Source organism: Syngnathoides biaculeatus, chromosome 2, assembly GCF_019802595.1.
Source record: "Syngnathoides biaculeatus isolate LvHL_M chromosome 2, ASM1980259v1, whole genome shotgun sequence".
Lineage (NCBI taxonomy): Eukaryota > Metazoa > Chordata > Actinopteri > Syngnathiformes > Syngnathidae > Syngnathoides > Syngnathoides biaculeatus.
The window spans coordinates 19,986,139-20,009,956 of NC_084641.1; the positions used below are offsets into that span (position 1 = coordinate 19,986,139).

The 23,818-nt window shown below is 41.2% G+C and overlaps 1 protein-coding gene across 2 annotated transcripts in view; it reads right to left on the bottom strand.

Moving 5' to 3' along the window:
- Positions 1-3,801: 3,801 nt before the first annotated feature.
- nsfl1c (NSFL1 (p97) cofactor (p47)) overlaps positions 3,802-23,818 on the bottom strand; it is a 41,038-nt gene continuing 21,021 nt past the window's right edge. Inside the window, exons 2-10 of one of the 2 annotated variants that reach the window (XM_061839875.1) lie at positions 17,009-17,153; positions 15,127-15,227; positions 12,101-12,178; positions 10,313-10,478; positions 10,125-10,220; positions 7,989-8,098; positions 7,737-7,874; positions 4,839-5,009; positions 3,802-4,705 (exon numbers count right to left, since the gene is read on the bottom strand). In XM_061839875.1, coding sequence (XP_061695859.1) covers positions 4,543-4,705; positions 4,839-5,009; positions 7,737-7,874; positions 7,989-8,098; positions 10,125-10,220; positions 10,313-10,478; positions 12,101-12,178; positions 15,127-15,227; positions 17,009-17,153 — 1,168 coding nt within the window. In that variant the 3' untranslated portion in view covers positions 3,802-4,542. Of the gene's footprint in view, positions 4,706-4,838; positions 5,010-7,736; positions 7,875-7,988; positions 8,099-10,124; positions 10,221-10,312; positions 10,479-12,100; positions 12,179-15,126; positions 15,228-16,810; positions 16,860-17,008; positions 17,154-23,818 lie in introns of those variants that run through there. The other variant, XM_061839881.1, reaches the window with a different exon arrangement.

Below are 23,818 nucleotides of genomic sequence, written 5' to 3' on the forward strand. Positions count from 1 at the left end.
TTTGGGGGTCTTGTTCACGCGTGAGGGAAGAATGCAGCGCGAGATGGACCGGCTCATCGGTGCAGCGTCTGCTGTGATGCGGACTTTGTATCGATCCGTTCTGGTGAAGAGGGAGTTCAGATGAAAGGCGAAGCTCTCAATTTATCAGTCGATCTAAGTTCCTACCCTCACCTATGGTCACGAGCTCTGGGTCATGACCGAGAGAACAAGATCCCGGATACCAGCGGCCGAAGTGGGTTTCCTCCGTAGGGTGTCCGGGCTCTCCCTTAGAGATAGGGTGAGAGGGTTGATCATCCGGGAGGGCCTCAGTCTTGAACCGCTACACCTCCGCATTGAGAGGAGCCAGATGAGGTGGCTGGGGCTTCTCTTACGGATGCCTCCCAGACACCTACTTGGTGAGGTGTTCCACTGGAAGGAGACCCCAGGGATGACCCAGGACACACTTAGTGAGACTATGTCTCTCAGCTGGCCTGGACTGAGGAAAAATCTCAGGGACTCATCTGAACCAGGACCAGCCCAGAGGCTGTGGCAACACGGCACCTGCATCTGCAGAAATGGAAGTCCAAGAGGCAGGACCACGATCACGGCCCATCCCAACTCATGCATGAAGAGGGTTTTTATTATACTGTATATATTTGTGTGTGTGTGTGTGTACACACACTGTTGAAAGTACCCCCTTGTTTAATTTTCATCATCCTTGTTAGATTGCAGAATTTTTTTTGTCGAGAATGCCTCTGTACATTTACCCATCCATCCTTCCTTCAATAATGTGAAGGATACCAGTACCATTTCGTGAAAAGCAGCCCCACACAGTCATGGTGCCACCTCTGAATTTCACTGTTAGTATACTATTTTTACAGTGAGGTTAGCTTTTTTTTAAAGTTCTCCACAGAAAGTCCTTGGGTCTTGGACAACTCTGATTATTCTTTGCACTCCTCTGTCACTCCAGGAACAACTGATGAAGGCAAATTTATGGTGGTATGATTGGCTTTCCACTTGCGTATTATGGCCTTAACAGCGCTCCATATAACTTTCAGAAACTTAGATATGCGCCTGTAACTAATGCCATCGTTATGTTTTGCAACAATTAGTTTGTTCACACCTTGGCAACGCCATCTTCCTTGCAATCAGTTCGGACTGAACCAGCTGATATTCCTTTGTACTGACATGGGGCTGCACTGCTTTTTGATTATTGACAGCTTTTTGCTGCTGTCTTGGCTTCTTGTGCCTTGTTAAACATCCCTTTCTTCGTGTTCAATAATTTTCCCTTTGTCATTTGACATTTTTACACACAATTTCTGATGTTAGAGTGAAGAAAATAAGTATTTGAACACCCTGCTATATTGCAAGTTCTCCCGCTTAGAAATCATGGAGGGATCTGAAATTTTTCATCGTAGGTACATGTTCACTGTAAAAGAGAGTCTAAAAAGAAATCCTGAAGTCACAATGTATGATTTTTTTGCAAATAAGTATTTAAACACCTGAGAAAAACAATGTTAACATTCAACACCTAATATTTATTTGCAGCTGTATTACACAAACAAATCGTAAAAAAAAAAAAACCTCATACATTGTGATTTCTGAATTTTTCTTTGCAGATTATCTCTCTCACAGTGGACATGCACCAACGATGAACATTTCAGACCCCTCGATGATTTCTAAGTGGGAGAACTTGCAATATAGTAGTTCGAATACTTATTTTCTTCACTGTAAAATGTGAAATAAGTCAATTGCTGTGAATACTTTCTGCATGCACCGTTTGTAATATGATCAGGCAATTTAACATTTTTATGGTTGCAGTCATCATGGCCCTTTTGAGGGAAACAACTTCAATGTGGCCTGCCACAAAAATGAGTTTGACTCCACTGCTCGAAACCCTCTCAAGGTTGTGCCAATTTTGATGATGTCACACGAGATTTCAGCAAATCACACAAGACAGCGCAGTAAACGTCTAAAGGATTTTTGTGACGCCCTAACATCAGACTACCAGGAATTGGAAAGAGGGGGAAAAAAACATGACAATCACATAAGAAATGAAAAGGAGCAATCCATTTCCATCATGAATGCACAAGTTCTCCTGTATTGACAATAAACTGGAAAAAAAATACAAAACAAACCCTTCTTGGTAGAGACGAAAATCAGATTTTGGCAAGCTCAAGGTGGGCAACATTGCAGCTCACCAATCACTGTGTGTGCTGACAGTGAACATATCTAACAATGGAATGTTATTGGTAAAAAAAAATAAGTGTCAAACCGTTCAAATTTAACACTGTGCTTAAATATAGAAAATAAAAGATGATACTGATTCATATCAAATGTATTGCACTTTGTGTCCATACATGAAAAAAAAAGCCCAAAATACATGTTGGGGTGAGACATTCCGAAATGATTAAATGTATTTTATATAAACGTTAAAAACAACTCAACTGTACTTAAACGTACCAAACTGTATTTGTTTGGTATATTTGCTGTTGTTTGTTACAATATGCAGCTTGAACATTTAACCGAGTTTCTTTGAAGTACAAGGAGCTCGAAAAATAGCATTTCGAGAGCCACAGCACTCCGCCATTGATTTAAAAATTGAGTGGGGAAAATAAATATTTCAACATCTTGTGATTTTGCAAGTTCTCTCAATGTGAAATATAACAAAATCCAGCATTCACAATGTATTATCTTATTTTTATTACTGTTGCAAATTATTATTTGAACACCTGCAAAAATCAATGTTAAAATTTGGTACAGTAACCAGCCATCCATCCATTATCCAAGCCGCTTATCCTCACAAGGGTCACAGGAGAGCCAGAGCCTATCCCAGCTAGCTTCAGACAAAAAGCGGACAACATCCTGAAGTGGTCGCCAGTCGGTCGCATGATTAATAACAACACCATCATTGAGCAGGAATCAATCCCACACTGCCCGCAGTAAAGGCATGTGTACCACTACACTATCACTGACTACCTGGTAGAGTATCCTTTGTTTGGAATTACTGAAGTTAGTTTTTCCACCGGGGATCTTGGCCCAGTCCTCCACACAGATCAGACAGGTTTCTAGGGTGTCTCTGAGAAACACGGCGTTTGAGCTGCCTCAAAAAAATTTTGTCATGGGTTTAGATCCGGAGACTGGCTACGCCACTCCAGAACCTTGATATCCTTCTTACAGAGCCACTCCTTGGTTATTCTGGCTGTGTGCTTCACGTCACTGTTGTGTTGGAAGACCCAGCCAATCATCAATCTTCTGAGGGAAGAAGGTTCTTCTCCAAAATCTCTCCATACGTGGCACCGATCATCCTCTCCTTTGCAGTCACCTAGGGCAAAAGGGCTAATGCTGATACACCAGTAGGAGTTAGTCTCTGCACACCCCTGATAAGAACACTCTAGACTTGGCATCTGTGAAAATGACTCAACAGCAAGGTGGAACTGAAAGAGTTGCACTATTGGTACTATTGCGGTCCAGTGCTGTAGGAGGCAGTACCAGGTATTGCATAACTGGTTGAAAATCAAGATGAAACATTTGCACTGTCCCTGACATCAAGCATTTGCCCAAGAACTCATAATTTAATGATGCTTTAGTTGGAACATACCCTACCCTTACACATAAGTCTTGTTTGTAAAAAAATGGGCAAAATGTTTTGCCTCATCCTCCACACTAATAAAAGATAAACAAGAAACCAAAACCAGACAATACTTCTGAAATGATTGTTAATGCCAGCCTCCACTATTGCATCATACTGCAATAAAAATTAAGCAGAACGTTGCATGTTTGCCTGTGTTAATGTCATTCCCATTTGGCAGACCGGCATAGTGAGATGAATCCAAAATACAGTGGCATTTATTTCAAGTCATACAATTTCCAGTTATCACCGAGTATTTCCCAAAAATATGGAAAACACAACCCTCGCTTCTTTGTAAATTGACCATAAAATGGGTTTATTTTCTCAGAGGTCCATACATATTTCCATGTTGCCCCAGGATGCATAGAACATATCCACCTTCCACAGCTACAAACTAGTTTACAATCTACATTATGTTCTCTTGTTACTCAATCATCAGTTTGTATTAATTATAAAACAACTATTGGTGATGCCACACAAAAACAAAACCCTGCAGTATTGCTGGGATAATCATATCTGGTAATTCAAGAAAGGACTGTGGGAGGGCTAACATCACTAATGTCAACCAAATGGGACATTGTTGTCGTTAAGGGTCTTGAAAGTGGAAGGCTACAGATATTTGTTGGATTGTTCCAGATAAGTAACAAGAACCACGATATACTCCCATCAAGAATTGAGAACAAAATAAGACTGATACTTTACTGATCACCATGTAGGTATCAAAGCTTGATTAACCGCAAATTCTCTTCTTCTGCCGTCAGCGTGGATGAATGATCAAATGCTAGGGGTATTTTGTTTTAGAAAACAAAAATGAAAAATAAGAGGTCCAAACAGAAGTCTGTCTCTCCTCCTCCTCAAGGAAGGAGGGACACCAGGCTTCAAGGGAAGAAAGATGGCCGCTCAGGGTTGAGCGGGTGTCTTCGCCTCCGCCCTCATTGTAGCCGCTGCACAATGACGGCATTGAGGAGGTTGGCTTGCTGAAGCGTCTGGCTCTCGTCCGACAGCTCCTTGTTGGGGAAGGTGGTCATCAGGATGAACGCCCTGGCAGCCATGGTGGGCCGGGCTGCTACCACAAACTGGCGCAGGTCAGACACCCTGGGAGGGTGCAGAGAAGGCACATTAACAGGGGGGGGAAAAAAAAACAAACAAAAAAAAACACCTAAAGCCTGAGGTCTGCGGTGTTGGGAACTCTCGGAAGTAGCAAATGTTGTTCTTTTGTCTATCGTACCTGTGGGTATGATTGAACTTTTGAACCAGCCTGCCACCATCTGCCAGTCGGATCTGAATGTTAGTGACAGGTTGGGAGGTGTCCAGGCTCACAGAAGCCCTGGCCTGGGCTTCGTTTGCCGCCTGGTCCTGCTGGGAAGTGGCAGGGGCTGAAACCAACTGTGGAGCAGCACTGGAAGAAAACATGGGAAGGTTAAAAAAAAAAAAGTAAAATACATTTACATATAGATTCATTCCATTTTAAAATGACAAGCAAAAACTGGAAGAGTGACATTGTACTTTTAAAGTACTGGTAATGAAAATACATACCGTAATTCCCGGCATACAGAGTTCACCTGGTTATAAGCCTCACACATTCACATTTGTAAAAGGAATACCATTTGGTACATACATACGCTGCAGCTGTGTAAAACCGCAAGTGCACATTGAAACCGATATTGAAACACGAGATATTTACAATGAAAGATGGTACAGAGTTTAACCTTAGCACCGCGCTAACAGGGCCAGTTAAAAAAAAAACAAAAAAAAAACATACCGGTAAAAATCACTGAGAGAGACACGGCAGTAACACGCTAGCACAGCGCTAACAGTGCTGGACCGGTAAGTCACTTCCTCGGCACATATATTCCACCGGTCTCACTCTTACCTTTTCCGCTTGAGTGGCCACTTGCGGCCGTTAGAAAAAAATGCACAAATTACCCACATCACCGCATAATCCGCAGGGTTGAAAGCGTGTGAAAAAAAGTCACGGCTTATAGGCCGGAAATTACGATATATATATATAATGGCTGTCTAGGTTTACAATTGTCCACTTGAATTTATCTTTCTAATCTGAACCATAGGAAAAGCATGAGACTCAGTCAGAACCGTTTCTATGTTTTCCTTCTGCTGTGTATTTGCATCACCGTAACAGAGTGTAAAGGGCCACTCCTGAAAACAGATATAGACGATTTGTGAATCAATGTACAATGGCTGAAATAAGGGATAAAAGTAACTGTGTAATCAACTATACTATTTGACAATTAGTGGTCCAAAATTATTGTGGTAGTTAAACAATTATTAATGAACAAGATGTTTTTTTTTTTTTAATTATTGACCAAGGTAAAGTGTTGAAAGTTTCGCTCATTGATGATTGAATCTTATTGCCTCAACAAACTGAAAAGTGTTTGACTTTGTGAGGATTCCATCTGAACTGTACCATATTTTCACAGCCATGTGACATAGTAAAAAGGCTTGAATTTTTTCTGAAAAGGATGAGGCGATTTATAATCCAGTGCCTTGTCAGAATCAGATTTAACGGCCAAGTATGTAACAACTACTTTTGTCATACGAGTGCCCAGAAAAGGCAACTCTGACACCTATGTCTGCTCAATTCAGTTTTGTATCTGATTTGGGCGGCTGTAGATAAGTAGGAAGAGCTGGCCGTCCAATGACCATAGGGTAGCTGGCTCAAATCCAGATTCCAACTGTCTGCATGTTGAAGTGTCCTTGGGCAAGACAATGAACTCTAATCTGGTCCTAGTGAGCCTGGCACTGCCTTGCATGGCAGCTTACCCCTATTGGTGTATGAATGTATGCGAACGAGTGAATGGGAGGTTTTGTAAAGTGCTTTGGGACTTGTGATAGTGCAGATAAAGCTACATAAATTCAGTCCATTCACCATATTTGGTTAAAACTACTCCTTTCCTTTGAATGGTTGCGTCCGTCCACAACTATTTTTTTCCAAACAACCAAATAAACTACGTACAATTTGAGCATACATACCAGTAAAGCATGTCATGTCATTATCCAAGCTGCTTTGCTTTACTTCACTTTTGGGTTGGGGAAATCTGGAGCCTATCCCAGCTAGCTTCAAGCGAAAGGCGGACTACACCCTGAACTGGTCAGTCAGTCAGTCACAGGGCCGATAGACACCATCACTGAGCGGGAATCGATTCCACGGAGCCTGCACCAAAGGCAGCTGTGTGTACCACTACACCATCAGTGACTTACATCACCAAATCAGTGTTGCATATTATACATGGGTGCTTGGGAATTTCTGATTTTGGGGGTGCGCATTATTCTTGAGAGGATATTACAAGAAAATATGGAATATGTCCAGGCGGCACAATGGATCACCTGGTAACGCTTGGCCTCACAGTTCTGAGGTCCCGGGTTCAATCTCGGACCAGCCTGTGTGGAGTTTACATGTTCTCCCCGTGACTGTGTGGGTTTACTCCGGGCACTCCAGTTTCCTCCCACATTCCAAAAAACATGCAACATTAATTGGACACTCTAAATTGCCCCTAGGTGTGATTGTGAGTGCGGATGTTTGCTCGATGTGCCATGCGATTGGCTGGCAACCAGTTCAGGGTGTACCCCGCCTCCTGCCCGTTGACAGCTGGGATAGGCACCAGCACTCCCCACGACCCTCGTGAGGATAAGCGGCTAAGAAATTGGATGGACGGATCTTGTGTCCAAATTCTTTTGAGACCCTAAAAAAATGTAAATGCCATATTTTTATGAAACTCAGCATTAAGAAAAAAAAATTTTCATTACTGTTGAAACCACACAAAAATATTTCATGTTTTAGGTTAAAAAAAAAAAAAAGTCAGCGACTGTGTTTTGGCCTTTGAGTGGCCTTGGAAGAACATTGAGGGGGTTGCAGCTTTTGACTCTAAAGTAATTATTTACTTTTTCTCTAATCACATGGCATCAAAATTTAAAAATATTGCTGAATTTGCATCAGTAGAGTGAAAGGAAAATTAAATTATTTTATTACAAGAAATGCAGATCACTGCAGTCTGTATAGAGGTGCCATACTTTTGTCATTTAAATAAGCTTCTGCTCCACTGACAACTTTAAAAAAAAAAAAAAAAAAAAAAAAAAAAAAAAAAAACACACTGCTCCTGCATCTCACCTTCCTAGTTTTTGACCCTCTCCTCCAAAGGCTCTGAAGGCCATTTTGGGTTTGGTGAAGTCCTCATCTCTGTGGTCCTCCATGTCCAGGTTCACCTGGCCCCCCCGAGAACGCTGCCTTAGCTCTAAAGGAATCTCCCTGCAGTATGACAATGACGTTCGTCAAAGAGGAGCAGTGCTCTGTGCTTGAAACAATGCGTCACAATCAAAACGCGTCACTTTCATTTAATGAGTCATTAAACTGCATAATTACCCTCTACGGATTGCTTCGAGGAAGTGAGCGTTGCTAGGATCGCTGTAGTTCCGGAGTTCCCCTTCATCCAGACTGAAACCTGTCTTCCACAGTTTCAGCACAACATGTACCTAACATATAAAACACAAATACATTTAGGGATAGAGCTGAACAATATTCAGTGGGTATGGAAAGCATCCAGACCACCTTGTAAATTTTCAACTTGTTGTATTGCACCCATTTGCTAAAATCATTTGGGTTTATTTTGTTCCCCCTCAGTACACGCAGCACTGGATGTTGACAGAAAAAAAAGGAATTGTTGAAATTTCTGCAGATTTAGTCAAAGAAAAATTGAAATATCAAACAGCCATATGCATTCAGATCCTTTGCTCAGTAATTAGAAGCACCCTTTTGAGCTAATACAGCCTGTTCGGGAGTAATTCCACGTTTGTCACACCTGGATTTTGGGGTCCTCTGCCATTCCTCTTTGCAGATCTTCTCAAGTTCGATCAGGGTTGATGGTATACATTTTTGGACAGTCATTTTCAGGTCTTTCAAGAAACAGTGAATTAGAATGTTGTCAAGGCTCTGGCTGCGCTTTTCAAGAACAGCCATGGAGATGTTCTCAAGCCATTCAGTTATTTTAGCTGTCTGGTTAAAAGGCAAAACTTTGGCCCAACCTGAGATCCTGAGCTTTCTGGAGAAGGTTTTCGTCCAGGATGTCCTGTACTTGGCCACAGTTGTTTTTCTTCAATTAAACCAGTCCTGTCCCTGCAGATGAGAAACACCTCCACAGCATGATTCTGCCCCCACCACACTTCACTGTTGGGACTATATTGGAGAGGTGATGAGCAGTGCTTGGTTTTCTCCGAACATACTGCTTACAATTAGCAAATAGGTTCTATCCTCAGACCAGAGAATCTTACGTCTCACCATCTTGGAGTCCCTCAGGTGATTTTCACCAAAATTCATTCACAGTTTTGTATGTCTTGTATCGAGAGGAGGCTTCCATCGGGCCACGAGCTGCAGTAATGATTGAAATGCTTGAATGGTTTGAATTTTGTCCCATCTCCTGACTACATCTCTGGAGATCAGCCGCAGTGATTGTTTTTAGTTCTTTGCCTCTGTCAGCAAGGCTCTTCTCCTCCGATTGCTCAAATTGCCTAGCTCTAGTAAGCGTTTTGGTCATCCCAAACATTTTCCATTTTTGGATTATGGAGGCCACTGTTCTCTTATGAACCTTAAGTGCAAAAGAATTTTTTTCTTGTAACCATAGCTAGATCTGTGCATTGTCATGATTCTGTTTGAGCTTTTCAGGCAATTTGGATCTCATGATTCTTACTTGCTCTCTATCAATTACTCATCGGTCTAATAAAACAACACCTGGACTCCAGTGAACGTGTAGAACCATCTCAAGAATTAGCTCAAGAAATTGACAGCACTAGAATTAAATATATTTGTGTCACAGCAAAGCGTCTGAATTTCATTTGCAAAAATTTCAACAGTTCTATTTTTTCTGTCAAAAAACTGTTACTACTCATTGAAATTTATTCCAAAATGTTATTTTCTCAAATATTAAATATGAACCACCTTATTTAAGGGAAAAAAAAAAGTGTTAAACAGAAAATAGCAAAAGAACCTCAACAGAGTTAGGTTATATATAAGAAAAAGCGTCCATTTCTTTAAAAAAAAAAAAAATGGTTTTGTCATAGGAATCTTCAGCTATTTATTTGATCGAGTTTTGTATCCACATCCTCCATATTTTCATATAGGGTGTCCCCTTTCCTCTGGTTGGTTGCCTCTGTGTAAAACACCCACTTTTGAGGGCACACGTGTTTCTATGTTTACAGAGCCGGCTCAGGAGCGGAGGGGTTGCCGGACATCTTCACTAGTGTCGTAGATAAGCTTAAGAAAGTTGAATAACTTGATTTCAGGCCTCTTTACAGAAAAACCTCTGAAACTCAAGAATGTGTGGACCATATTAATTAATATTTTAAATGTTTACTGAGGGACCACAGAGACGCACATCGCAAACACTTGAAAATGTTGACTTGGCGCAACACAAGACCTTTAAACTGTGGGTGATTGGTGACAATTAGTGTTGTGAGTAATATAATGAAAAAAAACAAACATTTAATCACACTGGTGCCTACTCACATCCTGTTGGGCATTGGGGTCACGTCTCCCAGAAGAAACATATGTCGACTCCTCCTCAGGAGCTGCTCCTAGCCTGTATCCACCTCCGTCGAAGGCCTAAGACATGAGGAGAGAATCCAACAGAGACCATCAAAACAAAAGCTGAAAAACATTTTAAGTACCGCACAACACGTGCTTTCTTCAGTTACTTTCGCTCTGCTAGATTCTCCTGCTCCCTTCCCACTGCGCTCCAAAGGCACAGCACCATGTTCTCTGGCTCCTTTGAAAAGATCTTCCACCACATCATTGGGACTCTTTTTTTTCGGAGGCCCAACGATTTGCTGGCCACTGCGCTCTGATCCCCCTGCAAAGAACCTGAAGAGAGGCACCATACGGGGGAAAAGATTACCCAACTAAAGCCTTTGCAGTTCTGAACATGTATACGAATACTATATGACAGGGTGCTGTGGAACCCTGGCTAACCGCCTACATGGAGACCATGTTGGGAAGGTCATAATTAACGTCATAATTAGCTAATTTCTCTACCAGTATTCACAAGGTTTGCTTATTTTGTTTCAATGCCAAAATGTGTGCATTCTCCACAGAGCATTGTGTCTCTAAAAACGTGTGCATTATTATTATTATTTATTATTCAAGGATGGACTCACAGGATATAATAAGCGATTTTTAAAATTATTTTGGGTGGGCTGGTCTCACATATATTCAGCACTGTAAATTGAACCCCTGGCAGATAAAGATGAAGGCTCTGGCGCTAAAAGGGGAAATCCATGAATAGCTAAAGGGATTTTTATTGCGTACAGATGCTGCAAAATGATGATAAATCAAAAAAAAAAAAAAAAAAAAAAAACCTGGCTCAGACAAAACATCATAAAGCATCCAAATACTTCTGGCAAATGGTATTAAGTTATTAACTCACCTTTTGGCCTTTAGATACAAAAATAAATGTTTGGGAATATGAGCAATTTGTCACAGAAGACTACACATTAATAAGTGCATTGGGAGTGAAGCAGAAGCACTTCCAGTTTCACTTTTGACTGTGCACAAGATCCAATCAACTCAAAGATGAAAAATACTATCAATGAATTAAACTCATCAATAACACCATGAGACCACATAATAGCGCCAAAGCAATACTTTTGTTATTTTTGGTCTAAGTGAATTAAAAACTGTTTTTTTAGCAAGGTAATGGAGAGTAGAATATGCAAAGTTGCAAATTCCGAAACCTAAACGTGCAGAGGTTGGCTGTAAAGACATTGTCACCTTCACAATAGCAATTTACCTGACGCTGAGGGGTTCCGATCTCAAATGTGTCAATCACAGTCTGAAAGGTTGTCATCTAATGGCACAATCCATTTCTTTAGTTTAAGTTTTATTTACTTGTTTGTTGTAATATACCATTCAAGGTGCTCAGCCCACATGGACTTATAAGAGAAAAATGAATAGGCATACATCCGTAAATATATCGAACACTGTCCTCTTGAATTCCAGCCAAGCACTTAAAAACTGAGCTTATACTGGCCTTTCTTGGTCTGGCATTGCAAAAACGTCAGACAATTTGCAAATCATAACAAAACGAAAACAATGCAGTTCATTTTGGATATTAATTAGGTGGCGGAATAACATGTCCGCTCCTCTTCTGGGATCGAGCGGAAGCGTCCTTTATCTTGATCACAACCAAGTACCATAACTCAGCTGAACACACACTGATCTGAGCTCTGATCAGGTTCATTATGACATACAGCTCGGGATCAAAATGATCTAGTACCATTATTACCTCTACCCGGCAAAAATGATAGATTTAGTGTCACGGTAGCTAGAGCCCTCATGATGATAGATGGAGCGCATGACCAGTGGTCTTGAAGATGTTGAGCATGTTTAAATGTATGACTTTTTTTTTGCCAAGTTTACTTTTCTCCTTTTGGAACCACAGCAAACAATGCTTACGACCATTCCATATTATTTATTAACTTGCTCACCTTTGACCTTCTTCTTCATCACTCTCTTCTTCCGCCTCATGCATCAAGTCTCTGAACGACGTCACACGGTGTTGAGAACTGGTGATGGAAAAAAATGGATTGTGCATCAAGGTACCTCAAAACGTACACTTGCACAATCCAGAGCTGAATTTACACTGCAGGTTCAAGTGGCCGACTTTAATTCGATACCTGTATCCAACTTTCTGGTACAATTATTCTCTTTTTCCTTTCAGCTTGCCCCGTTAGGGGTCACCATCTTTTTCCATGTAAGTCTATCTCCTGCATCCTCATGTCTTCCCTCACAACATCCATCAACCTTCTCTTAGATCTCATTTTGAATCTTACCCATCCTGCTCACTCCTAGCGAGAACCTCGCCAATCTTCATTTCTGCCACCTCGAGCTATGCTTCACGTTATCTATTCAGTGCCACTGTCTGTAATTCGTACATCATGGCTGGCATCACCACTGTCTTATAAACTTTGCCCTTCATTCTGGCAGCTGTTCCAATTTGCTTGGATCTATTTCTTCACTTCCTTACTCCTACATTAATCTGGACTGTTGAGCCCAAGCATTTAAAGTCCTCCCACCTTGCTATCTCGTCTCTCTGTACACCCTGCACCCCTCTTTATTCACATATATCGTGTCTTACTTAAGCTAACCTTCATTCAATTCCTTTCCAGTGGATGCCTCCATCTTCTAACTGTTCCTCCACCTGCTCCCTGCAGATCACTATATCATCTGCAAACATCATGGTCCATGGGGATTCTAGTCTAACCTCATATGTCATTTTGTCAATCTCCACCACAAAAAGCAAGGGGCGCAGGGCTAATCCCTGATACAGTCCCACCGCCACCTTAAATTTCTCTATCAAACCTACAACACACCACACCAATGTTTTACTACCCTTGTACATGTCTTTTATTGTTCTAACATACTTCTATGCCACTCTAGACTTCTGCATTCAGTACCACAGTTGCTCTCACTCTGTTCATATACTCTCTCTAGGTCTACAAAGACACAATGACTTTGTATGTTTCCATCAAAATCAACTGTTGGTCAAAAATACTCACTTCTGTCACAAGTCTACCCTCACTAATCATTGTCACTTCCTGGTCCGCCACACGTCTTCTAATCTTCCTTCCCTCTCATTTTCCTCATTCATCACTTCCTCAAAGCATTCTTTCCATCTGCCCACCAGACTACTGGCATCAGTCTACATTTGCATCTCTATCCTTAATCACCCTAAATTGCTACACAACCTCCCCATCCCCATTCCTCCGTATGGACAACCTGTTGAGGTCATTTTCTCCTTCTTTAGTGTCAAACCTTGCATACATATTATTATATACCTCATTTGGACTTTGCAACCTACTTTTGTCCTACGTTCCATGTCAATGTATTTCTTTCTCCTTCCCTCTGTCATCTCAGTGTTCCAGTTCTTATGAGTTTACCTCTTTCCTTGTATAATTTCTTGCACAGTGAGGTTCCAAAATGAAGTCTCCTCCTTTCATTTCCGACCAGAAGATGCACCAAGTAGTCTCCTGTGTCTCTCGCTGATCACCTTAGGTGTAGTGGTCCAGTTTTCTGGGAGCTCCTTCTGTCCAACAAGAGTCTGTCTCAACTTTTTCCGAAAACCTGCACATATTTTGTTTGCCGTGCTGCCTTTGTCCTCTTAATCTTCCTCCCCACCACCAGAGTCATCTAACACCACCATGCTATGCTGTCCTGCCACACTGCCACACATTTTCCATAACAGCCTCAAATTCAAGCTTCAGTCTCATCGCTCAATCAAATTCTCTTGACACCTCCAAGACATTCTTAGCAAATGCTTCCTTAACAATAACACCTACTTCATTTCTCTTCCCATCTGCACCATGGTAAAACAATTTAAACCCTGCCCCTAAACTTCCACTGACTTTCCACCTGCTCTTCTGGACACACTATAATCAACCTTTATCCTAATCATCATGTCAACCAACTCCCAAGCATTCCCTGTCACTGTCCTAACATTCAAAGTCACCATACTCAGTTGTAGACTCTGTGCTTTCTTCGTCTTTCTTCTGAAGAACCCGCTTTCTACCTGTCCTTCATCTTCAGTCCACAGTAGCTGAATTTTCATCGGCAGCTTGAAGGTTAACAATGCTGGGGTTGGAAGTGGTTAACCCGGGCCACGACCGATCCAGTTTGTAATCCTTTAGATGAACGCTTATATTTGCTTGGCAAAGTTTTAAGATGCTTGCCCTTCCTGACGCAACCCTCTGCATCTATCCGGGCTAGGGACTGGTCTACAGTTTGCACTGGCTTGTTCCCCCAAAAGGCCCCATTTTTGTTGTACAATTCAATTGACACATATATCCAATATGATTGTGTTCAGACTTATAAAATATATAAAACATCCCACCTTGCATAGACACTTAACTAACACTACCTAGTACTGTCAACAAAATTAAGCTAAGTCAGAAAAGTTCCTAACCTTTGACTGGTCGTGTGAATGATGACATTTAATATTACATATCTGTCAGTTGACCTGGGCCGATTCATCCCTGAAATGAGGAAATCTTTTTCATTACTCCACAGCCGGAGTCTGCAATTATTTTGCTACTCTAATGATCGATCCACTGCTAATGTAACATATTTAGACAACATTTGTCTATTTTGACTGGGTATACCCGATCTTTTAAATTTGGAATGACATTGACAATATCTGAAAAAGGTTGGATTTGTACCCACATAAGAGACCCGATTCTGTTCTGAAGATGTTTTATTTTTCCTAAAGCACTGCCATGTTGATGACACGCAACTGTCATGTACCACTTGAGAGCAGAAAATTAACATGCTATCACTTTAACCATGCAATTTTCAACCAGTTAAATAATGATCAAAAAAAAAACAATCGGATCTGTCATTATTATTGTAACAATATTTGCTACAGCTCTCAGCTCGCACACACGTTCCTGACAGCGTTAGCCAATCAAAAGTGTGGAGAAAAAAAAAAGAAACTTGCAAGAAAGTTTGTAAATATAACCTTGGGCCTGTAGATCTGGACACTGAGGTGCCTCCTTCGAGGTGAGGCAGTGACACGATGTCATCATCAGCTCCATCTTCAAAGAAACTACCAAGCGCAAGCTGTGACAAAGCAAGAGAGATAGTCATGAAAAAAAAAGGAAAAAAAATTTCAGGTGATGCAATCATTCCATCCATTATTTGTGTCCCTTTTGGCCTCACAATTTTCACAGGAGTGCTTGAGCCTATCCCATCTATAGTCGGGCAGGAGGCAGGGTACACCCTGAACTGGCTGGCCGCCAATCGCAACTCAATCAATCCATCCAGTAATCTATTTTCTTCTACGCTTATCGTCACAAGGGTCACGGGAGTGGTGTAGCCTATCCCATTGTGAGGCAGGGTACACTCTGAACTGGTTGCCAGCCAATCGAAGGGCACATGGAGACAGACAACAGCACTCACGATCACACCTAGGGGCAATTTAGAGTCTCCAATTAATGCATGCTTTTGGGATGTTGGGGGAAACCGAAGTGCCAGGAGAAAACCCACGCAAGCACGGGGAAAACATGCAAACTCCGGACAGGCAAGGCCGAGATTGAACCCTGGTCCCCAGAACTGTGAGGCAAACACTCTACAGCTGTGCCATCGTACTGCCCCAATCGCAATCAAATATAAGAACATACAAATTCGTAATAATTATTTCAATATTAATTCTTTAGCAATTACTTCTTACGCTGTCTATACTGAAGGTTGACCCAATTAGTCAACTAATCAACCAGTCAACCATTTGCTTCAGCTCATGATCAAACAATTGCCACCCAAGTGTTTTGGACACGCTGAAACTAACACTGTGCACTGTAAATGCACACCACCATACACCCTCATCTAACAATAATTTAAAAAAAATAGACACTGGGACCTACCCCTGATACAGTCAGGTTATTAATTGAACTCAATCCAACATTGGGAAATATGGGGGCAGTTGGTGTCAGGAGAGGAAGATGCAGGAGATAGGCTTACATGGAAAAAGATGACATGCTGTGGCTACCCCTAACGGGACAAGCCAAAGGGAAGAAGACTTATACGTACATTTTTTTTTCTTTCTAATGCATTGCAAATTTATCATATTGGGACTCAAAATTAGGTGTCAGGAACTGGGATGCATAAAAATATCATGGAATCCCTTCTCACCTCAAACAAATCCTTCTAGTAATATTTTAGAAGTGATTTGTTTTGTCTGATGGGAGAGACTTGCTGTTCCTGCCTTTTCTAAATCGGGTCTGCGCTTCGTTTCTCAGGAAACAGCAGGTTTTTTTAGTGGCCTGTGAGGCAGTTACGATTGAGCCCCTTTGAACTCAGCCTAGCAAAAAGTCGTCACACAAACTCGATTAGACCAAGAAAGTTAACAATGTTGTCTACTTGCCGAGGTAATATTGTTCGATAAACTAAACAGGTAGTAATAGTCTCAGCGAGAAATACCATATACTTATGAAACCTGTTCACTGTTTGTTACAAAAGTTCGTGTGCACGATCACCCAAGTTGTAGGACGTCATGTGTACTTTCCAAATGCAACAAAGCAGCAACAATTTTGTCTCTCTCACTGCAGGCAAATTCCAGCGAGGTAGCAGCGTCGTAGTAAACCGGTGTCACATTTTCACAGAGAGTTGCAAAGGAAAAAAAAAACGTCTGTTGCAGCTACACTCACGATCATCACTTTTAACAGCCGCGGCCCAGATGACAGAGAAATACTGGCAGTGTTGTCAGCGAGTGACTTGCATAAATTACCGGCAACACACGCTAACATTAGCCGGGCAGCTAACTCGCTGGTCACAGGTATTTCCTCGAGACTGTGAAGACCTCGCGAAGGATCGCAACTGGATCCCCATCAGCGTAAGAGCCGTACCTGTAAATTCCAACCGGCAGACTCCAAAAAGAAGCGGGCCCTCTCCTCGTCAACATCAGTAACCGCCACGAATTCCCGCACAGACTCCTCTTGGCTCGCCATTTTTGGTTTGCCCACTCGGCTCCAATTCACTTCCGTTTCCTGCCTGGAAACAACGAATAAACGTCGGTTCCTAGTTCTTTCCTATCCACGCGTTGCATTTTAAACAAAGCTTAATAATTGACTCCCACGCAGCACAATGTTTAAATGTTTTATTTGGAGGACTCGTAGCTTTATTTATCACAATCTCGGTTTTTTTTTTTCTGTGCTGCAAGCATACGTTTTGACCACGAGATGGTAATGTTTTCACATGAAAGGTGACCAACGTCCCTCTTCTGAAAGTACCGTCATAGAGAACAATTTTTTGTTTGTTTTTTGTTTTTTTAAACAAAGGGTTGTGTTTAATAGTCACCACCCTGGGTTTGGTATGTTTATGTTGTTATGAGTTTTGCCCTGCTCATCCGCTTCTTCCTGTTATCGACAGTCTTTATGTGGAACATCAGGTGATCATAAGGAGGTAGCTGACATCCTGTATATGCAACAATGAGTATTGTCAAGCATGACCACTGTTACATTTTAAGTCAAGTTTCTCAAAATTAAGAGTCCGCCTTTTGCCCAAAATTAGCTGGCATAGGCTCCAGTACTCCCATGACCCTTGTGGGGATAAGCGGCTCGGAAAATGGATGGATGGATTTTTATGGCTGGAATTCGGACATAGGTTAAATACATGAACATTATTTATACAATTTGTACACACAAACAAAGCCTAACGTTTATAAGTACAGTATGTGTAAACTGCAGATCATTTCCATTTTCTTTGTGTATCATATTCTTTTATGTATTACGCTGCACGCAAATGGAATAAGTTGCCAACAGACGTGAATGTTTTTCAATCCAGGTTGAAAACTCTTCTTTTTTCTCATGCTTTTTAGAATGTACCCACTTATTGATCAGATGACTTGCACAATATACGGTTTTAATTGTGTTTGTCATTTATTGTTTTTATCCCATTTTAAATGTTTTATCTCTTTGTTTTAGAATGCCTTTAGTCATGTTAAGCACATTGAGCTACCTCGTGTATTAAATGCGCTATACAAATAAATTTGCTTTCTTTTGCTTTATGTTGCGAACCATGAAGTTAAAAATAAAAATCCAGGCCTCTTTGGTGCGTATATATTAATCAGATATTTATTTGATACCAGTATAGTATGCACGCACATGGGGCACTCATGCAACCTGTATGTCACCAAAAGCCCACTTATGACAATTGTTCGACAAAACAGAAAATGGTACACAAAGTAGCAGAAAATGGCAAAAAGTTAATGCCTTAGAACTGATAAATGTAAGGAAATGTTGGCTCAGGTTGCACAAAATCTTTGAAATGACTACAAATGCATGACGACGAGACCTATGCAAGGGACGTAATTACTTTTGTCAGCATGGTGGCCTGTTTTGTGTACCTGCATGTGACATAATGGGCCTTTTCTGTGTCTTCAACAGAAGCTGTATGTCGTTGCATTGTGAAACACTACATAAAAAGTATGGATTTCATTAAAAAAAATAATAATAATTACTCAATTTGTTGTCATGTCCTAAAATGCAAACGTAACCTAATATTGTAATCTTTGGTGGCTTTGTGCTTTAAAAAATTACGTAGTTGTATTACAGGTCAAAAAGGAGGAAGAAAAGTCATGGGCCGGGTTCAGCCTGTCGACTGTTCAAACCTTTTTTACCCGGTTCTTTTAGTCTGGTGATTCTTTAATGCCTGGGTAAAAGGTTTACAAAGTCAAACAATAAGGTTCTCAAGAGTCTAGCGTTGGGCACTTCCACATGTGGCTCGGAACAGCACCCGTATGAGAAGGCGTGGAAGGTTTCGCCTGCATCTTTTGTGGCCAGAACTTCTTGCTGTCATGATCTCGTGCAGTCTTGAACAAGTTCTAGCCTCTCCTTGGTTTCTGGGTGCACTCAGAAACTCAGTCTGGCGCTTTCGCCACCTGCTGAGTTTGCAGCACCCAGAGCGTGCTTAGTTTTTTATAACTTTTACTCATGAATGTGTTGGATTTCAATGTGTCGTTTTTACTCAAATCAAATGGCACGCATACTCTGAGTTTTGCTTTCTTTCTAACAGGAATTTAAAGTGCCACCGGCACATAAAGCATGATATTTCGTATGTTCTTTAATGAAAAAAAGGAAGCCAGATTGGACCCATCCATTTTTTCACCACACGTCAGGATGTTGTCGGATATGGGTTTTTGTATCTCTCGCTATGAAAATCCTCGCGAGGCATTCATTTTGGAGAAGAAACATGAAGTGGCGTTTTTTTCCAGACGCCCACACTGGTGGGTTCGTGTGGTTACACCAGTTTTACTGGAGGGAAAGTAGCTGTTTTTTTCCTGCATGTTAGCAAAAATGCCGTCTCGTTGTATTGTTGGATATTGCTCAAACACTCTAGAGGATGGATTCACTCTTCACACGTTTCCAAAAGACCCGGTTCAATGTGAAAAATGGATTGCACAGGTGCAAAGGATGAGAGCTTTGTGCGTTCTAAATGACAGGTAGCTGTGTGTAGAGCTCTTAAAAAAATAGTAGTTCGGGGGGATGAACATGTTCATTGGCGCGGGTGTTCATCGCCGCCGTGGAGGTCGATCGGGCAGGGTGGTGGTTTGGCTATGCATGGGTCCTCCTAAATACACTACATACTGTCATACATACTGTCGGGGAGTCTGTTATTAGTTAGAAGTGATCCGCATATCATCTAAATATGGCTCAAAACAATAAGGCAGTATTGCCTCGGTCACTTCACTCGATTGTGAGATGTTCTCTTCTTTGAAAAGAGCTTCCGTATCAGAAGGGGCGTCGGAAAAATCCCCAAATCTCTGTTGTTCATCTCCCATAGCAGGTGGCACAGCGTCTTCCCAATGGCGACTGTCCCAGTGTGACATCTGCAAATGACGTTGTAGGTTTATAGTGAGAGTTTTTACAAATGGGACAAAAAAGTGTTTTTTTTTTAATTCAAACTCCATCTTAGAGCTAATGCAGCATACGGATGTTATTAGAGCTCATCCCTTTCATTAATCCCATGCCATCAATATCTCATCTCTGTTATGGTTAAAAGCTTCCCAAACAGCAATCCTCACACAGCAATCCTCACTAATTCCACATTTTATCACACACTTTTTAATCGCAGATCACTTAAGTGTGAAATTCACATCTTTGAAACACCAAAGAGGATTAATGCCTGCTTAGTTTTTTTTCTTTTACAACTGCTCAAGAAACCCAATCCAAAGACAGAACAATAATTCATTTCAATTTATAGGCACCATTCAACCCCCTCAAAGTCACTATATAGACATAGCTAAAATAAATAAAGCAATATAATAAAAATGACAACAAACTCTCCATAAATTCATTATTTGAGCTGCTTATCCTCACTAACCCTAACTGCAGAAGTGACAGAGCCTAACCCAGCTATATCTTTGCATAGGAGGTCGGGTAGACCCTGAGCTGGTCGCCAACCAAACGCAGGTCCGACAACATAAACTATCAGTTAAAATGTTAACATAACCAGGCAATTGGGGATAGCTGTGTCTCGAGTTTGGATTTAAAGAGGGTTAAATGAGTCTTTCATTTTGAGGTCAGGTTATAGTGAGTTCCAAAGATGGAGAGCACAGCGGCTTAGTAAGTCTCCATCCTCCACAGTAGATAAATGGGCTGAAAAGAGGTGAGATGAATAGAAAACAAAGATTTGAGCAAATAGGGGAGAGTGGAGGGTATGGCAATGTGAAGGAGGTCAGCGAGAAGTGAGGTTATTGATGGGCTTGAAGGTATAGATCCGTATTTTGTATTGGATGTGGCATTAGAGTTGTGGCAGGGCTGGAGCAATCTGAACAGAGGGTGTCCTTGTGTTAATATGCAATACGCAATCCTTGTAATGTTCATGACAAAGTTATCGTTTTGTAGTGATTCTTTATCCACTCCAAATTTGTTTCGTAGAAAGAAAATGTTAAGGACCTAAAACTGTTAAAAGTTCAATTTTAAATGTTTGTTTTTTGCATTATTCATCCATCGAAGTTCGGAGCCGCTTATCCTCACAAGGGTCGCAGGATTCTGGGGCCTATCCCAGCTATTTTTGGCCAGGAGGCGGGGAACACCCTGAAGTGGTTGGCAGTCAATCGCAGGGCACATACAAAGAAACAACGGGTCACATTCACATTCACACCGACCGGCATTTTAGTCTTCAAATCAACCAAGCATGCATGTTTTTGGGATGTGGGAAGAAACCGTAGTGCCTGGAGAAAACCCAAACAGGCACGGGGACAACATGCTAAACTCCACACAGTTATGGCCAGAATTTGAACCCCGAACCTCAGAACTGTGAGGCAGAGATACTATCCATTTGCTCTGCCGTGGAGCGGTGGTGCTGGGAGGGTGGCATTGAGTTCCTGTGGCCACCACACTGTTTGCCAGTTCTTGGGGTACCTCGGAGGGGGCGGCAGACCACCCTGGTACCCTTGGGATGGCACATGTCTTGTTCACAGGGTTCCTCTCGGGTGGAGTTCTGTCTTTGATTGAATGGGTGAAGTCCTTTGCCTTCGTGTTGCAGACACAGCAATTATAGGACATTTCTGTTTGGGTTTTTTTTTTTGTGCCTTAATGAATTTCATTTGAAATCTGCATTTTGTATTTCTTTGGGTTGTCTCTGAGTGATACTAAATTCTCTTTGATGATTTTAAACCTTTGTGTGTGATAGATATGGAAAAAAACTGAAATCAGAGAGGGCAAATACCTTTTCACGACACTGTATATTCTCGTTCTATAGACTTCTATAATTTACCAAGTTAATTTCACCTCATTTCAGTTGTCCTATATAGCCAGGTTCACAATCCTTGTCTTGCATGCTTCTTTTCCTGTCCTATCTTGTCCTGTTCTTCCTTCACAGGGTGTAGCACTACAGTCCAAACATCCATATTTCATGTTTCTTCGTTGTAGATGTGGAATGATTTACTCTTCTCATTCTGTGCTTTGTATTTGTTTTTTTTTTCTTACCCTTCAAATCGACCACCATTCACTCAACCACGCATTTCTTGCCGATACAACAGTTAAGATAATTATATGGCCACGTGGCCTGAAGTGGGCTAAGCAGGATAAGTGGCATTGAAAATGGATGGATGAATGGTTCAGTCAACGTGATCTTGATGCTTAAAAAAAAAACCATGACAGTAAGATTAAGCAGCAATGGTTATATTTTTCTCGCTTTTGGATCTTCAACCTTCAGGGTACATGTGGTGAGGCAATAGCACCCAGATACATGCCAATGAGCCAGAGAATGAAAGCCATGAACACCCAAACAATTAACCTGTGGGGAGGGGGAAACAGAGAAATTATCAACTATAATGGAAAAGCTGTCAATTTGGGTTAGCATGGAGTTACTGTAGTTGTTACCTATGAGTAGGATTTCAGTTTTATCACTGTTGAGTTGAAGCTGTCAAAAAGAGAGAAAGGAGGAAGCGTGGCAGTGGATTTGATGGAGTGGTAGAGCGAGGTGTCAACCACATAATGAAAGTGTTAATTCAGTTTATGAAAGATATTGCCAAGCGCTAGTATGTTGTATGTATGTATGTATGTTACTGCTACATATAAGTATTTGAACACCTGTGAAAATCAATGTTAATATTTGGTACGGTAGCCTTTCTTTGCAATTACTGAGTTCAAACGTTTCCTGTAGTTTTTTACCAGGTTTGCACACTTTTTGGTCCATTCCTCCACACAGATCTCTAGATAAGACATTTTTTCTGAGCTTTCGTTGAGAAACACAGAGTTTGAGCTCCCTCCAAACATTTTCTTTTGGGTTTAGGTCTGGCTAGGCCACTCCAGAACCGTGGTATGCACCCCTTTCCTCAGAACTTTGATGCTAACGCTCTAACCACCTAATAAGAAAATAATAATTATTAGTATTATTATTTTGATGTGAATGTCAGTATTGTTGTTATGGCTGCCATTTTGAATGCCATGGAGGATTAGGTTAGCAGAAAAGGTTATTAGCATGTGGTCTGGTAAAGGGGATTGAGTCATAATTTAAGTTTCTTGTAGTGATGCCAGCCAGAATGTGTCCTTTGCACCGCGTGGGAAATTTTGTTGATGGCTAAAGCTCAAAGTTAATGAGACAAGATGAAAACTCTGTGGAAATTCTTTTGGAGGTGGGTATTAAAATCACCAAGCCGTATGTTAGAGATCGTGAAGACAGATGGAACAAATTAGCAGCAAAGTCAGTTAAAAAAAAATAAATAAATCTTTGCTATTCCCGTTTTTCCATTTTTATTAAAGTAAAGTCAGAACATTTTTAAATATGCAAACAATAGTTGTGAACTAAAATACAGGATTTAAAAAAAAAAAAAAATTTTTTTACATTTGCCAGTACATCTGGATGGTGCAAGGACAAGACACTGCTGGTATCAACAGGAAAAAGGAAAGGAGGAAAAGGCTTTTATCTCTTATCCAAGCTCCACCAGTAGTTTGTGCACTTTTTGCTTCTCTTGGGCCAAATGAAACACGCTGCATCTCCATGGCAGCAGACAATCAGTCCACATAGTTGGCAGAGGCAATTATGTTTTTACAGTGGGTAATTGGTGAGGTACCAGCAATTTAGCAAACCTGTTGTGCGCTATTTTATTATTTACTGTGCCCATCTATCCCCCACATTTTCTTAAGGCTGGCATACCTGGAGAGCCACAACTGAATCCAACTGAACTGGAGTGCAGTGTGCTTGGTTTG